Source organism: Pocillopora damicornis, chromosome 5 (assembly GCF_964200805.1).
Source record: "Pocillopora damicornis chromosome 5, jaPocDami1.2, whole genome shotgun sequence".
In the NCBI taxonomy this organism is placed as follows: domain Eukaryota; kingdom Metazoa; phylum Cnidaria; class Anthozoa; order Scleractinia; family Pocilloporidae; genus Pocillopora; species Pocillopora damicornis.
Window position 1 is genome coordinate 8,930,967 of NC_142674.1, and position 15,449 is coordinate 8,946,415.

The following is a 15,449-nucleotide window of genomic DNA, read 5'->3' on the forward strand; positions in this document are numbered from 1 at the left end:
AATTCCAAACATCATCAGCCAAATTGAACATTCTGACAATCCTGATATAATCTCTGGATAAATCATATTTGTACTTATAACAACCTGCATTGTTTTTAATCTTCATTACTTTGTGACTTTCAGAAGCTTATTGTAATAAGTTGTACTAATCTATGTAAAAATTACTGCAAAGACAAAACAAACATGAAGTCACACTGGAGCTAACCTGATGTTCTCCTCCTGAGCATGTGGGTAATCTGTTGGCAACACTGGAAGAAATTTCTAAGAAAGAAAAATGTAATAGTTCATTATTGAATCCCTACATTGTTTGAGTATTCTTACTATGTACAGATTCATTGTCAGTTTCAGTCAGTGTTTATTGTTGTGTGATCTTGAATTGTTTTTAGGAGTAAATCATTCTTTCTTGACAGCTGTTTAAAACTTTTCCCGTTCTTTAAAAGTTTGGATATGTAGAATTTACACCTGTATGAGTCCTTATTTGGTTTGACTTGGCCAATGAAACAACCTCTCTAACCAACCATAATGGAACCATAAATAGAGGGGAAAAACTTCTTTGTCAATTGCAAAAGATTAATTTAGTGCTTGAGTTGACACAAAGTTTAACAGGCACTCAGAGTTCTTGTGAAGAGCCAATGAGCACTATTTTAGCTGGCTTTTCAAATAAATGTAATTACCTACTTAACTGTGTTTGTGGTTAGTAGAGAGAGGTTTTTGGCTAATGAAAACTACTTGTTTACCAGTCATAACCCTGTTGGTAATACCAGTTAAGATCAAGGTATTAAAATATTACAAATAATCATTAAAACTTATGACAACATTCTGCATATTGGACATTTACACAGAGTGATATAGCCAATGAGGAAATCATTGCTTTACAAAGGTACAAAACAAGTTCAAGTTAACAAACACTTCATGACCTTACCAGTGACAACAATCTCAGCCTTACCTCCAGATGTTTTCTATCAGCAGGAGTAAGAACATTAAGCCAGGTTTCCTTGCTCACAACTTTAAAGAATATATCTTCCTAATTGAGAGGATCATTAAACACTGTGAGTGATTTATATTTTGAACTACGCTGTTGTAATAAATGTTAAATTGAAGCATCTCTATTTCAACAATTATCCATTTAATTCTCCTTGCCAGTTTGTCAATTTTGTTTACTTAGCAATTAAGTCAAAAGCTTTTTCCAGTGGTTCTAGTTTCAGCTTGACAGATCTAGCACACATGTTTTTCAGTAGATTAAGTTTAAGTCACCCTTGGCTATTATTGTTCCTGTTGTGTTTTTAACCAACTCCTGAGATTCTTTGGCCTTGAGGATTTTATAATTGCTATCATTTATATTATTGCTATCACTTTAAAACAATTAGAAGTCTAATTATATATTCTCTCAGTATCATTGATTTACTATGTCTTTAGATATCTCTCTTTAGATATATATCGGCTAGAAACATTTATTCCACTGAAATTGAGATTAGAATGTTCGCCACTATTGATTCATCGTTCATGCTATCTTGTAATCTGTTGTCATTTAGTAATAAGTTGATTCACTGCTTTATATTTCTGTTACCATTCTATTATCATGAATAGTTCATCAATAATCACAGCTGATTTTCCATGATCTCTAGCCTTATTCCACCAGTAAACATTTCCTGCACGCAAAGTTCAACACGACAAGTTGTTGACAAGTGACTTTTGGCTCTTCAATAGTCACATCAGCTTTAGAAACTCTGTATGGTGGCCAATTAACATTATCAACTCAGTTGATAAATCCACACTGTCTTGTTATACTCCCCCACCTATGCAACACCATGGTTTCTTTAGAAATTTCACTCCCTTTATACAATACAGCAGGGTCCAGCCTGGTCACATGCCATTTTACTTCAGTCACCCTAAGGCAACTGTTAGCCACCTCTGAAGAGAGACTAAGTGCTCTGGTACAACACTTAATAGCCATGTGTTCTTGGATACATTAATTTACTTCAGTGTAGTAGTATATGCAAGTTCTTGATGACAAACCCTTCGTAAAAATTTGTTGGATGGATAACAAAGGATCCTTTTCTGCCTTTAAATGCCAGCCAATCACTATAATTTCTAGTGAACCAACTCTTCATGTGTCCGTTTGTAAAGTTGACAAATTAAACATTATATGAAATTAAATTGTTAAATCTCTGTTAATTTCCTCTACCACGTTACAATTTGGAACTGCGCAGGAATGGCTTCTTGCTCGAGAAGGTGCAAGTTTGATAACTCAGTGGATTTTTAGTTTACAAAAAGATAGGTTTGCAGTTTAGTGGTGTGGTTGAGCTTACCTGCTCAATTAACTCCAACGGGAGTGCAATTTCCGTTCCACCAAAATTACAAACTTCCATTCCTTTCAGGTCACTTTCTTCGAGGCTAGTCGCCTCCATGTTCAATTTTTTTTTTTGTCACAGGTTCTGGTTATTCTCTTAAAACAAAAGAATTCCCTCTAAAAGAAAGAGGGGAACACGTAATCTGCGAAATACAAAGAAATAACACGGACAGCTGACATACTATATATATATGTAAACCGTACGCACACAACCCATACACGGCCGTTACTTGGACGTTATGTATGCAACACAGAGCTGACCATTTGGTCAATGGCCAAAAACGTGACCTTCGAGGCCATTCAGAGAAAAAAATGCGATACAGTTGTAAAACTACACAAGTTAGCTTTAAAATTGCAACTTCTTGTGTTGTTTAAACTAGTATAGTTCTATTTTGAAGGTGCCAGCAATAAGTAATAAACAAGTGACCAATCAATCCTGACAGGTAGACAAAATACAGCCTTTACACACCAAGATTATTCACCACGTAGTAATACCGCTGATCTGTAACAATCTTATCCAAGAATGGCCTCCTGGTAAACCTTGTATGGTGAAGAGATGACTTACTCACTCATTGCAGCCTTGTTTGATTATTGCTAGATGCTGGACTTTGAATCACCATGCCTAAAAGAAAGGTAACAGCCATCGTTTTATATAAATACCAAATAAAAAGAAAGAAAAACGTCGAATGATAACTTACTCGGTTACGTGATTGTGCAGTTCTGTGTCTCCAGAAAAGTCTAACCTTTGAAAAGAAAAAGAGAGTATGGAGAGGAAACGGTAAATAAAGTCTTTGGACAGTAAATGCTCTTCTCAACGGTGGATATTATTAAAATTCAAACTCCTGTTCCGTAAAACTGTTTATTTGACTCAGCACAGGGATTCGGAAGGGCAAAATTCATGAAGAGCAAAATTTTCCACTCCTTGAAATTATCTCGTGTGGAATTTATCCTCTTGATTATAATTGTGTGACCTTTGAGTTTTAGAGTTTGCACTCTGTCAATGAACCATTTGTTGTAAGAGAATTGATTATGGCTACATGTACTACCTGACTGCTTCATATTTTATGTGTTAGCAATTACGCGTTGCTGCAGATTCATCAGATGACTCTGATATTGAGGTGGATGTCGTGGAGATTTCTGACAGTAGCAGCAATCCTGCCAGGAGTCCTTTCCCCAGTAAAGGACCATCATCATTTCCTCAGAAAAATCAGACAGCATCAAAAGGTTGGGATCATTGTTAGTATCTGAGCAACTGTGCACCTACTCCTCCCCTAAGCCAACCAAAAAAAAATCTACTGATAACCAGTTAGGTTAATGTTGGGTTAGGGGAGGGATAGGTGTGTAGTTTGTCAGACACTGTCAGTGATCTAAAGGTTGGATGTACAGTGTTAATGACTGAATGTCATCTGAGGGTGTCCAGTTCCTATTGTTTAGCTATTTCTTACTTTCTCTATTTTTTTTACATGTAACTTGAAAAAGTTTTTTATCATTTTTTTAATTTCCCATTGTTAGTTTAAAAAAATGCTGGTTTTCTTGGTGTATATATTTGTTTGTTTGAATTATGATTAATTTATTGAAAGGAAACAGGGAGGATACATTACCATTTTGGTTTGATGCAATGCAATCAGAAAAAGTGGCGTTTATGGCAAGCAGTTGGGAAAACTGGAATTATGAAAATATTGTTATGATAACTGAGCTGATCTCTTGTTGTGAATGTGTCTCCAGGAAAACGAAGATCTACAAGACTCAGTGCAGGAACTGTTTCTGAAGATAACAAACAAGGCTGCATTGTGTGTAATAGCCTCCACGATGAAGAAAATATTCTGCAATGTTCAAATTGCTGCACTCTGGGTATTTCTTAGTGTTTTAATCTAAAAGCATAGTATGGCCTATATATTTTAAAGCATAGTAATGGCCTATATATTTCTTTTTTATGTTGTCAATAAATTATTTGTTGGAGCACTTTTATTCCAAGTTTCAAGTTTGTTTAATTGCTAAATATGGTTAAGATAATGGTGCTTGGAGAGAGGTAAAATTTTCCTCACAACGTGGAAGCTTTTCTACAAGCTTGTCCTATAATGTCTTATCACTACAGGCCTAGAAGGCAATGCATTGGCCAAACCAAATTCAATATGATGTACCTTCAACCTCACTTCCACTCTATACTTGAGCTGTAGTCTCAGAAGGAATTTTATCAGAAAAGTGAACAGCCTTGACTGTTTGTCCTCAGCAAAATACTTCCACTTTTAAAAACACATGAAAATCTGGGCAATGCAATTTACAGTATTTAATAATAATCTGCTGATAAGTATAAAGTCCCCCTTGCCAAGGTTAAAGATTGTCCTGTTTTATTAAAGCACAGTTTAACCTACATAAATGGCTTTCTCTTTACACCAGCCACTTGTTTTTTGTCACAGTGGAAGGTCCATATATTACCTTGTTTTAACCCCTGTACACTGCCACCTCTCCCTAATGGTATTTTAGCCTCCAAAGTACATCCCAACAACCAAATTAATCTCTCTATAACAACCAGTCAGCGGCTGACTGACAAAGTGTTTAACAAAATCTCAAACAACTCACTCAAGCCCACAGCCTAGGACACCATTATTTCTAAACAAAGTATGAAGTGTCTAGAATACAAAATGTGACTCATGTACAACTTGATATATACTCACTATCCCATACTTGTTTTGTGTTTTTTACATCTTCTTTGAACATCAACTTTTGGTTTCTTTCAATTGACATATTTGTGCTTTGTGACAGTTAACAACAAAAAGCCTCTGCTTTAAATGAAGTCATACTTGACAGCCCTTTTGCTCTGTCCTGAAAGAGGCCACTGTGACTCACCTTTTTTTACAACAATGGTGACTTAATTTTAAATTTGTTTTCAACTGATACGTAGTTATGGTCATCTATGATTTTTATGTCAGTAATGACTCAATTATTTTTTTTCCTAATTTAAGGGCACAGGTCTTGTTTGTCTCTTTCCAATGAAGACTGTCCAAGATTAGACAGTTCCTTGTGGCAATGCAGAGCTTGCAAAACCTGTTATGTGTGCAAGTCAGCTGAAAGTGAGGTGATTATATATAAAACAACAAAAAAGTGATGTAAAAGTTAAAATTATAATAGCAATAAGTGATCATTACTGGTATGTAACTGGTATGTACACGCTGTACTTGTAACTCCATTCAAACATATCACCTGGAAAGTATGGTCTCTAGGTGAATCCTCTGTCTGAGTCTATTATCCTAAGTTTTATTTTGCATTATAACTTTCTTATCTTTGATGTTTCAGTAGTAGGAGAGAGGGATTGTTTTTTCTTAAACATTGTCTTTTGTGAATAGAATTTTCATTTAACAGTCATCACCTCTATAAGGTTCTGATCAGTCTATTTATGGAATCTGTTTTAGTGAAAAAAGGATGTAACCAGTATGATCATTTCTGACAAAGCTTTCTGAGTGATTTCATTTTAATGACTTTTTCAGTCAATAATGAACAACTCATCTTAGTTTTCTTTCTCTTCACCTTTTGTCTGGACAATTTGCATCAGCTAATTGCTTTATGTTGAAAAATGACACTAGCTTTTTACATATAGCTCACAAACCACTATTTACTTTTCTTTTTTTTTTAACTTGTAGCTTGAGACCTGTGAAACCTGTGATAGAGCATTCCACTTGCTATGCATTCCTTACTCACATTCAGTACTCAAGCAGTCCATCTCAACAATTTGTCCTGAGTGTGCATCAATGAACAATTTAGATGATCACGCTCTTCTGCTACCAGACACACAGACCCCAGTTGTTAAAAAAAAGCGAGGGAGACCAAGAAAGATTCATGTGTTGGAAAAACCACCAGTTGAAAACAAAGTGGAAAGCTTCCCCTTGGCATCTTTTACAGAAATAGGAGATGACACTAAGGAAAGAAAGTCAATGAAGAGAGTGAAGAGGTGTCCAACATCTGGTTGTGACGGGCTTGGTCACATGACAGGAAAATTTGAAATGCATCACACTTTATCTGGTTGTCCAAAATATCATAACATGACACCACAAGAATGCAAGGTAAATACCATACAATAGTCATTGTTTGTGATTTGTAATGCATAATATAGGAGACAAGAAATTTTCTTAACAGTGGCTGTTGTTTAGGTTATTTGGCTTGAGGCTTTTGTGAACAGAGAAAGGTTTTTTGTTGATTTATAACTTCTTCTATTATTATTTGTAATTTTCATGTTTTAAAGAGATGTGAGAGATAACTGGACAGAAAGTGGCTGAGTTATGAATATCATGTGTGTCAACCACTTCAAATAGTAGTCGGTAAATCAGCCATTTCTGCCAAGGACCTCCTTTATATAAAGTTTTTCTTCCATCTTAATAAAATTGAAAATTCATTTATGTGTTATGTGTACACAGGAGTTTTCATTCCAAGAAAGAGGAAAAGTGAGCATGAGAAAGATCTTTGCCATAATGAACACTACTTAAGTACTGAAAATAAAACCATAAAAAAATTCAGGCCTGTGCGGGATATGAACCATTGACCTGTGCAAAATGGTGTGGTGCTCTTTTAAGTGAGCCAACAAGTAGACTGGGAGCTGGTCATTTTGTTGGTTCCAGACCAGTTCCTAGTTGGCTTGTTAGCTCAGTTGGTAAGGAATTGTACCAGTGTCACTAAGTCATAGGTTCAACTCCCATACAGGCTTGAATTTTCTACTAAGTGAGTTAATTTTCCACTAAGTGAGCTTACAAGCCAACTGGGAGCTGGTCGTTTTGTTGGTTCTAGACCAGCTCCTGGCTGGCTTTTCAACTCAGTTGGTAGGGCACTGCACTGGTATCACAGAAGTCCTGAATTGATTTTCAGTTCTGTTTAAGAAGTGTTCATTATTGCAAAGATCACTCTCATATTCATTTCATAATCTGCAATTCATGTATATTGACTTTCAAATGTGTACAGTTAAAGGTGAAAAGAAAAAGTGTGGAAGTATGCCATGTAATGACTACCTTGGGCAGAAATTGCTACTCTAGCTCTCTCTGAAGGTTTTTTTTTCTATTGTTTTGCACCACTAAATGTACTGTCAATTGATAGGAGAGGGCAGAAGAAAAGAAAAAGGAACTTGCAGTTTATCCAGACTCTAAAAAAGGGAAATCTAGTGCTTCACCTGAAGAGAATCTGCCACCAAAAAAGACATTAAGAAACAAAGTGAGTCACACACTGAATATCTTTTAAAGATACTTTTGTGCAATATTAGTGGGAGAGTTCAGTGTTGCAATGGTAGACAGCTCAACATAAAGCAAAAATTTTATTCTCAATTAAAGAGCACTATATTTTTGTGTGTACAGGTGCAGCTTTCCTTTATGCCAGAAAAGATCCGTGTGGCTGTGACAAGCAAAGAAATTACACCAGAAGAGCTAGGTTTACAAAAAAGTAGTGAGAGAAAAATAAATACATTGTCCAATGAAAGCCATCTTGACACTTCAAGATATTCTTGTGAAAAAGAAACAAATGGTAAAGCATTAATTGATCAGTTAGACCAGGAGACTCTGAAAGAAATAGCATCAGAGGGTGATTTCAAGTTGTTCAAAGAAGCTTGGACAAAGGCATTAGAGGCCAATGAAGAGGTGAGAAAGATGGCCAATGAATGTTCAGCTGATGAATGGGAACCATTCAGCCTCAACCTTCACCTTTCAAAAGCACTTCCTCCTTTACCTGATTACTCTGAGCATGAGACATGTTATAAGTGTGCAGTCATTGAGTCATTAATTCTTCATGTTATTACTTGGTTCAAGATGCTGTTAAATGTAGCTACAATTCAGTTGTTTATAGATGGTGGTATGTTTTTGTAATTCTTCTTTGGGAACTAGCAGCTGTAGGGGAGAGACTGGGACAAAGTGGTCATTTGTCGAATGTAGTGAGTATGGTTGGGTCATTATCCAGAATCAAACACTTTTTTCAGCACAACACAGCATTTAAGGTACACAACACTTGAACAGCAGTATGATTAACAAAGAAGCTCTAATTTGCTTTTCACAACTACAACGAAATTGCTAATTATTATACTAATAAAATGATATATTTTGGTGGATTTGTCATTTACATGCTTTATTCCTTGTGATGAAATGCAATCAGTGCATTAAAGTTTAAAGCTATATACTTTACTTTTCTAGAGAAAAGTCAAGTGGAAAAATTTAATGACCTTCCAGCAATTTCAAACTTTGCAAACAATTTACTTTCTAGGAAATTCTGCCTTTGAATGGCAGATCTGGAAGCCGCTGTATTGAGTTTGGCTTGTATGAAGTTGATACGTGGTACTCATCACCTTTTCCTGAGGAATTCCAGAGATTACGTAAAATATACATCTGTGAATTCTGTCTGAAATATATGAGGAGCAAAACTGTTTTAAGACGACATGTGGTATGTGTTTAAACTTTGTTATTTAACAAAAGTGTATTTGTCATCTTTTACAAAGATGAATAGAAATTAATTGCCTGTAATCATGACTAAACTCTGAATTGCATTTCTAAACATTCAGTGGTAATTTGCACACAGTGCATGTTAAAAAGGTTTGTGACAAACTGTGTACCTCTACTTGTAAATTTTATAACACATCTGAAATAACAGTATCAGCTCTATCAAAACTACACAAAAATCTATAAAAAAATAAGAAGATGGTAAGATTTGGCAGATTGACAGCCCAGCATTCTCTTGTCTGATTGGAGAAGCATTTCTCCACACTATTGAAGTTCAAGCAATTTTGGGTGGTCATAAATGATACTAAATTTTACTGATTACTGTCTAAGGAGAACACTGAATTTATTGTTATTATTATTCAATAATTAATTATCTGTGTCAATTAATTGGTGGTAGCTGTCCATTTCAAAAAATTATTAATATTGGAAGAATCTTTTGTGATATAATTTTGTTATTGAATGAGTGTGAATATATAAAAATCACAAATAAGTGAACTGCAGATTACTCAATGAAATCAATATAAAAGTTATCTTTGCAGCAATGAACACTACTTAAGCATTAGTGAAAATAAAGCCTGAAAAAAACTGAGGCCTGCATGGGATTTAAACCCATGACCTCTGCAGTACCAGTGCAGTGCTCTACCAACTGAGCCAACAAGCCAACTGGGAGCTGGTCATCCTGGTTCATTATAAAGTTGCAAAGTGATGAATAAATGATGGTGGCAATATGAAAATCATATGCATGGCTTTTATTTTCAGGCTTTATTTTCACTAATGCTCAAGTAGTGTTCATTACCATGAAGATCACTCTCATAATCACATTCATTGTTGTTAAAATTATAGCAAATGATAATGTATTTACTATTTGAGACTAAGGGAAGAAAAAAAGGGATTTGAACTGTTTATGCATGTTCATGGGATGATTTTCCTCCAAGAATAATTTGATAAATGATTTTGCTGAAATGTTTGGTTCATTTTCAGGCTAAATGCAATGTCAGGCATCCACCTGGAATTGAAATATATCGGAAGAATGACCTCTCAATATTTGAAGTTGATGGAAAAAATCACAAGGTGAGTGCCACAAACTGTAACTTAAATTGAAAAGTGCTACATGGACAGAAAAGTAAGCATTTAACTCCCTTGAGTGACTAAGACAGAATTTTTCCATACAATATTAATAAAAAATAGAGCAGACAAGTGATGAGAACAAAGAAATACCATTTGGATGAATTAAAGTTGATCTGATACTTAACTCTCCAAACTAACATCCTGAGACTTGTATGGCTGTCAGTAAGGAGAATTAATGATGAGATATTGGGATTGAAAAGGTTAAAAGGGATGTCTACTCTGTAATTGAATCAAATGACTTTGATTTGACTTGTTTGTCAGCTTCCATGATCTTGCTACACTGTAATAAAGATCACAATTGTAAAAGAGTTGTACGATGCAGCTGCTAATTTTTACTAGTGCAATAAGAGTGTCAGGACTTACCTTGTGTTGTTTTTATTGTCAGGTGTATTGTCAAAACTTATGTTTGTTGGCCAAGTTATTTCTTAATCACAAGACCCTTTACTATGATGTGGAACCTTTTCTGTTTTATGTGATGACAGCTGTAGACTCTATTGGTTGTCATATGATTGGTTACTTTTCAAAGGTAAGACCTTGATTGTTCTCAGGTATTGCAGGCTTGATAGGTTTTGTTAAGCAAGGGGAAAGAAGGATTAAGCTTAAATTTATAACTAGACTCAGACACAATTTGTTGAAGGCTGGAAAACTAAATTGGAGGGGTGCAGTATTTAAAAACACATCCCAAGCTTCCAAGGAAATTTATATACCATATCTAAAGCTCATCTTAACTTACATGAACCCACTACCCTGTTTTGGTTTGTTTTTGCATTACAGGAGAAGAAGTCCTTTCTGAATTACAACGTTTCATGCATACTTACTTTACCGATGTACATGAAACAAGGCTATGGAAAAATGCTCATCGACTTCAGTAAGTTATTTCTTTCTTTTGTTGCTGATGTTTTATAGTTGTTAGGCAGTGACTCTCTGTTTGCAAAAGTTCATCTTCTTCTGCTATTTTCTAATACTTTAAATTGTACTTTGTACTCAATATTTGTCTTCCTATTGGCTAATAACCAACAAATAGCACTAGAAACCAGGGCCCAGTTGGTCAAAGGGCGGATAACTCTATCCAAGGTATAAATTGCTGTCCGATGGATAAGTGTTAACAAAACATACTACAATATCCACTGGAAAGAGATATATCCAGTGAATAGCATGATCCACCCTCCCAACAACCCCGGCTTGAACAATATACAATGTATTTGGTCACTATAAAAGGGGTAAGTTTCTAAATAAACTGTGGTACTGCATCGATGGGAGAGTATAACAGGCTAATTTGGTATTAACAAGGTTTTCAAAGCTGAAGTTTCGAGCGTTATCCCTTCGTCCTTCACAATGATGAAGGGCTAACGCTCGAAACGTCAGCTCTGTAACTCTTAACGGTGGCCAATTTACGTTATCAACTCAGATGATAAAACTAAATTACCCTATTTGATAGCTAGATACTTTGTTGCTTGCACGCGCAATGCATGACCTCCAAGATGCTGAGTTCCAAAACAGTTCACACAAAATTGACTTTAGTTTTATTTAAAAGGTATATAAATTTTGTACAAAATAATATTTAGTTTTCTTGCTAATGACTGGAGCTACTTGTTTTGAAAGATAATGCAAAATTCTCCTCTCAAAAACTTCTCCATTTCCTTTCTTTTCTTTTAAGGAAAAAGGTTGATTGTGCTTCTTGCAGAATGTGCTTTTTTTTGTTTGTGTGTTTTTTAAACAATGTACAATAATGAAATTGGTGGATTCGCTAAATAAGATATCTGAAGGCCACGGTAAATTTTATCAAACAGGGCTGGCACTTCGACCTTGGCCCCTACAGATATCAAAGCACCTTCCTCCAGTAATTATCTTTATAATTCAACTTTCATACACTGTACAAATTCCGATTTTCTGGTCGGCTGATTTGTACCACGTGATACTGGGTTGTGACAAAATAATCTCCTTGGGGTCATTATTGTGGTGTAATAGCCTTGGTGTAAATTCAACACACCACTGTTTAGAAAACACAGAAATTGTCGTCTGATCACTAGTTTTGCTTTTGATTTGTTTCATTTACGGTGCCAATATTTTCTCAGAGAAGGTGTCATGCGGTTATAGTGTGTGAAACATCTTTCCTGGAATATACCACACTACCACTTTTTTTTACTTCTGCCAGTTTCAGTGACTACTGATGTGTAATAAAATTCCCTTGACCATTGACCATGCAATTCCTGATCAGAAAGTGCTCGAGATCAGTTCCATTTCGAATTTGAATTTCCGTTTCACTAATACTAAGAAATGTTTGTTATCTTTTGGTGCTTTAGGTTATCTTCTATCGAAAGTGGAAGGGAAGGTTGGATCTCCAGAAAAGCCCTTATCAGATCTTGGACTTATCAGTTACCGCAGTTACTGGAAAAGCATTTTGCTAAAATACTTGAAGAATTTTGGATTTGACAGGATATCTATTAAAGGTGAGTTAGTTACATTTGGGGTCCAAAAGTTCTATTCTCGAGTGGAAATTCTCGTACTCCAAACAACAGATGACACCACTTTTGAGTGTGTGTGTTTGTCTGTTCGGTGCGCCCAAAAAGGTGAAAGGCGGTACAGAAGTTCTTTATTTTTCGTATTACACCGATCAAGGCGAGGTTAACAATTAATAGCCAGTGTGCGGGTTTATATGCAGAAAGTGGAGCTACGCCGTTGGTGGGAATATGGTGACTAGAAAACAGGAATGAATTAGTTGTATGAAAAGCGAAATGTAACGTCATTTCTTGCGGTCCCCTGGGCCTCGACCAATTGTGTGCTTCCTTTTCAAATTCCCTTCAAGGAGTTCCATTCTTGTCTTCTTCTTAGTACCCACTCTTAAACCCGGCTATTTATTTATTCAATTATTTTCGTCAAACATCGAGCCGGTAAGTGTATGTGTGACCGTTTCGCCGCCTCTCCCAGTATTCCATTTGAATAGTTTTCGATGTCTGAACTACAGCTAATATTTCCATCCTACATTTTACTTCACAAGCGAATGTTTTATAGTGTAGCCACTCATGTTTAGTCGCCCATTTAAGGAACACGAAGAGGCACAGTGTTTTTAAGTCTCAGTTTTTAAACTTTGCGACGAGGTAAAGTTTCTCGGAGTTCAGCCGTAATTCAGTATCTTTTTGGTTTGTTTCAGATATAAGCCAGGAAACAGCATTGCATCCAAGTGACATTATCAGCACCTTGCAGTATATGGGTATTCTGAAGTACTGGAAAGGAAAGCATGTCATCCTCCGTGCTACGGTTAGCGTCGCATGTAACAAAACAAACTAACGCTATGAACTTATTGGATTTCAGAGAATGGCTTAAATGACTCTGAAACGAAATACATCCAGTTAAATGTATGCTCCTCATATAATTCCAGACAAGTTCCAGTAAAGTTGACAAGTTGCACACACGCACACTGTCATACTCAAGTCTGACAAACTTAAGGGTTCCATTTTGACACTTTTCATTGGGTTGATAAATAAGAGCTAGTACTTGAGCAAATTACTCACCCGAGTGTTCTCAATGGACTTCAGATTGATCATCTATGATGGGGCTGATGTTATGTTCATGATCTTCACATCGAACTCGCTGTCTCAGACATAAAGTGTGAAATGATTGCTTATCAACCAAATTAAACCTGCCAAACGTGAAAACTCAACACGTGTGTTTCAGATCCAATGTCTCTGGACTAATAAGAAGGCGTACAGTATACTTTATTTCAGTGCACCTTTAGATTGACAAATTGTCTGATATTCACAATTTTTAGGATCTGTTTGATGATTACGAGAGGAAGGCTTTATCCCGGCCTGCCAGCTACCAGGAAATCGATCCTGCGTGCCTGTCATGGGTACCAAAAGCCTCAGAAGATACAAAAATGTAATATTTTAGTTTGTTTGTTTGTTTGTTTGTTTGTTTGTTTTTCCAATGTATTTATCATGACTAGATTCAAACATATTCTTATCTGTGAAGTGAGCCGATAATTTTTACATTTCTCAAAGTACATTGCTATCCTGTTCACAATCGTCTTCATCGGCCATATTTTTTTAAAATATTAGAACTATTGATACATCAATTAATCTTTGTTCCCTAGCTTTTCGGCGCGCAATATTTAACGAAAGACTTAATAGAGAAAAGAAAAACGTTGATCTTACTAAATACTGGGTCTTTCTGTTATATCATAGGTGATATGTGCTAATTCCCTTTTCACATTTCATTCAAAGTTTATACCCTTTTTTGTACTATGCTTTAGTGTAATATATTTTAGTTCCGGTTGAAATTATCGCTGCTCAGGGCTGGTTTACTCATATTGTCATTGCTCTAAAATACACTATGTTGAGAATTTTGTTAGATTATCCTTTATGTTATCTATGTTGTAGGAACTTAGGGTTTTCATTTCATTTTAGCATGTTAGCATTAAGGTTTGCAACTGAGTAAAGTGAATGAGAAAAAAGTCCTGAGCAACGGACAGTTGGGTTGTCTCAACTCAATCCTGAGTTCTCGCATGTGTCTCGCATGTGCTCTTTTGTTGTGTAGTATAGTATATAACATTTTAAGAACTTTGTTATTTTGATCTCCAACGAAACTCGAGATTTACACAGAAAACAGTGTATGAAGATTGTTGCTCAACGCAAAGATGTACAGAAAAGTCGGAGAAGATGGGGCATACTCAAGTGACCAGCCCTTTCCATGAATCAACGAGCAACGTGCTCTTTGAGCAAATTTTGTTATTACAAATGCAGTGCGTTAGCTAAGGGTTTGTTGTTGTTGCTGTTGTTGTTTTTAACACGCTCAGCCACCTCCAAATAAAGTGTTGACTGCACTGAAATTCGACGTTAAGTATATTTTCTGCGCGTGATGAAGGGATAACTGATGAACTTGAATGATCGAAAATTTGAGAAAGGTAATCTCCGGGACGTTCCTGTACAGAGATCAACTTATGTTGAAGTAATTGCATACTTTATTGTTAAACAGATTATCATTGTTTTAACAAGAGTGCTTTTAACACCATAACCCAAAAAGCCGGCTATTATGGTAACAGACAATTTTTTCCACGCCGAATTCACGATGAGAAGTATGCTTTGATCAAAATCAATTTCAGCATGGTGCAAGTATGACCAGTAAAATTTAATTGTTGAGAAAGTATTTTTTTTTTGTAATAGAAGATACCGCTTGACCGAGGCTGCAAATTAAGGTCATTAGGAGAAAAGGAGATGATCAAATCATTTTTACATACTATAGCTGAATACTTGTGGTTTAGATTCATATACCAATTATATTCCTAACTCCAAGATAACGAAGTTCTTACTTTACAATATAACACACTTCTGCTGCTACCGATTTTGTCCTTTAAAAACCGTATATTCAGTAAAGCAGGGTCTTAACCCTCAGATATTTTACGACGAAAGTTTCTGTTCCTGTATGGGATGAGTTAAGAACCGTTTTCACGAATCATCCCTTCAAGCACAATAGTTGTAGCTTTTTGTCATTCAGATCCGAAGCAACCGCTT

The 15,449-nt window shown here is 35.8% G+C and overlaps 2 protein-coding genes across 2 annotated transcripts in view; one reads left to right on the forward strand and one right to left on the reverse strand.

Moving 5' to 3' along the window:
- Positions 1–2,778, reverse strand: part of LOC113666135 (nuclear factor related to kappa-B-binding protein) — a 28,310-nt gene extending 25,532 nt beyond the window's left edge. The window contains exons 1-3 of the mRNA XM_027181895.2: positions 2,310–2,778; positions 947–1,024; positions 206–261 (exon numbers count right to left, since the gene is read on the reverse strand). Coding sequence (XP_027037696.2) covers positions 206–261; positions 947–1,024; positions 2,310–2,408 — 233 coding nt within the window. The 5' untranslated portion in view covers positions 2,409–2,778. The remainder of the gene's footprint in view (positions 1–205; positions 262–946; positions 1,025–2,309) is intronic.
- A 137-nt stretch (positions 2,779–2,915) lies between these two features.
- LOC113666133 (histone acetyltransferase KAT7) lies at positions 2,916–14,767 on the forward strand. Its single transcript, XM_027181893.2, has 14 exons — positions 2,916–2,983; positions 3,424–3,574; positions 4,076–4,201; positions 5,314–5,426; positions 5,989–6,408; positions 7,430–7,543; positions 7,684–7,962; positions 8,579–8,755; positions 9,793–9,882; positions 10,325–10,465; positions 10,714–10,807; positions 12,243–12,389; positions 13,091–13,197; positions 13,709–14,767. Exons 1-14 carry the CDS (start codon positions 2,969–2,971, stop codon positions 13,820–13,822), a joined length of 2,088 nt encoding a protein of 695 aa, XP_027037694.2. The 5' UTR covers positions 2,916–2,968; the 3' UTR covers positions 13,823–14,767.
- Positions 14,768–15,449: the final 682 nt, after the last annotated feature.

Coding starts and splice junctions, on each gene's coding strand:
- LOC113666133 (XM_027181893.2), top strand. Junction 6,409..7,429: donor TGACACCACAAGAATGCAAG/GTAAATACCATA, acceptor GTCAATTGATAG/GAGAGGGCAGAAGAAAAGAA. Junction 9,883..10,324: donor TTGATGGAAAAAATCACAAG/GTGAGTGCCACA, acceptor TTTTATTGTCAG/GTGTATTGTCAAAACTTATG.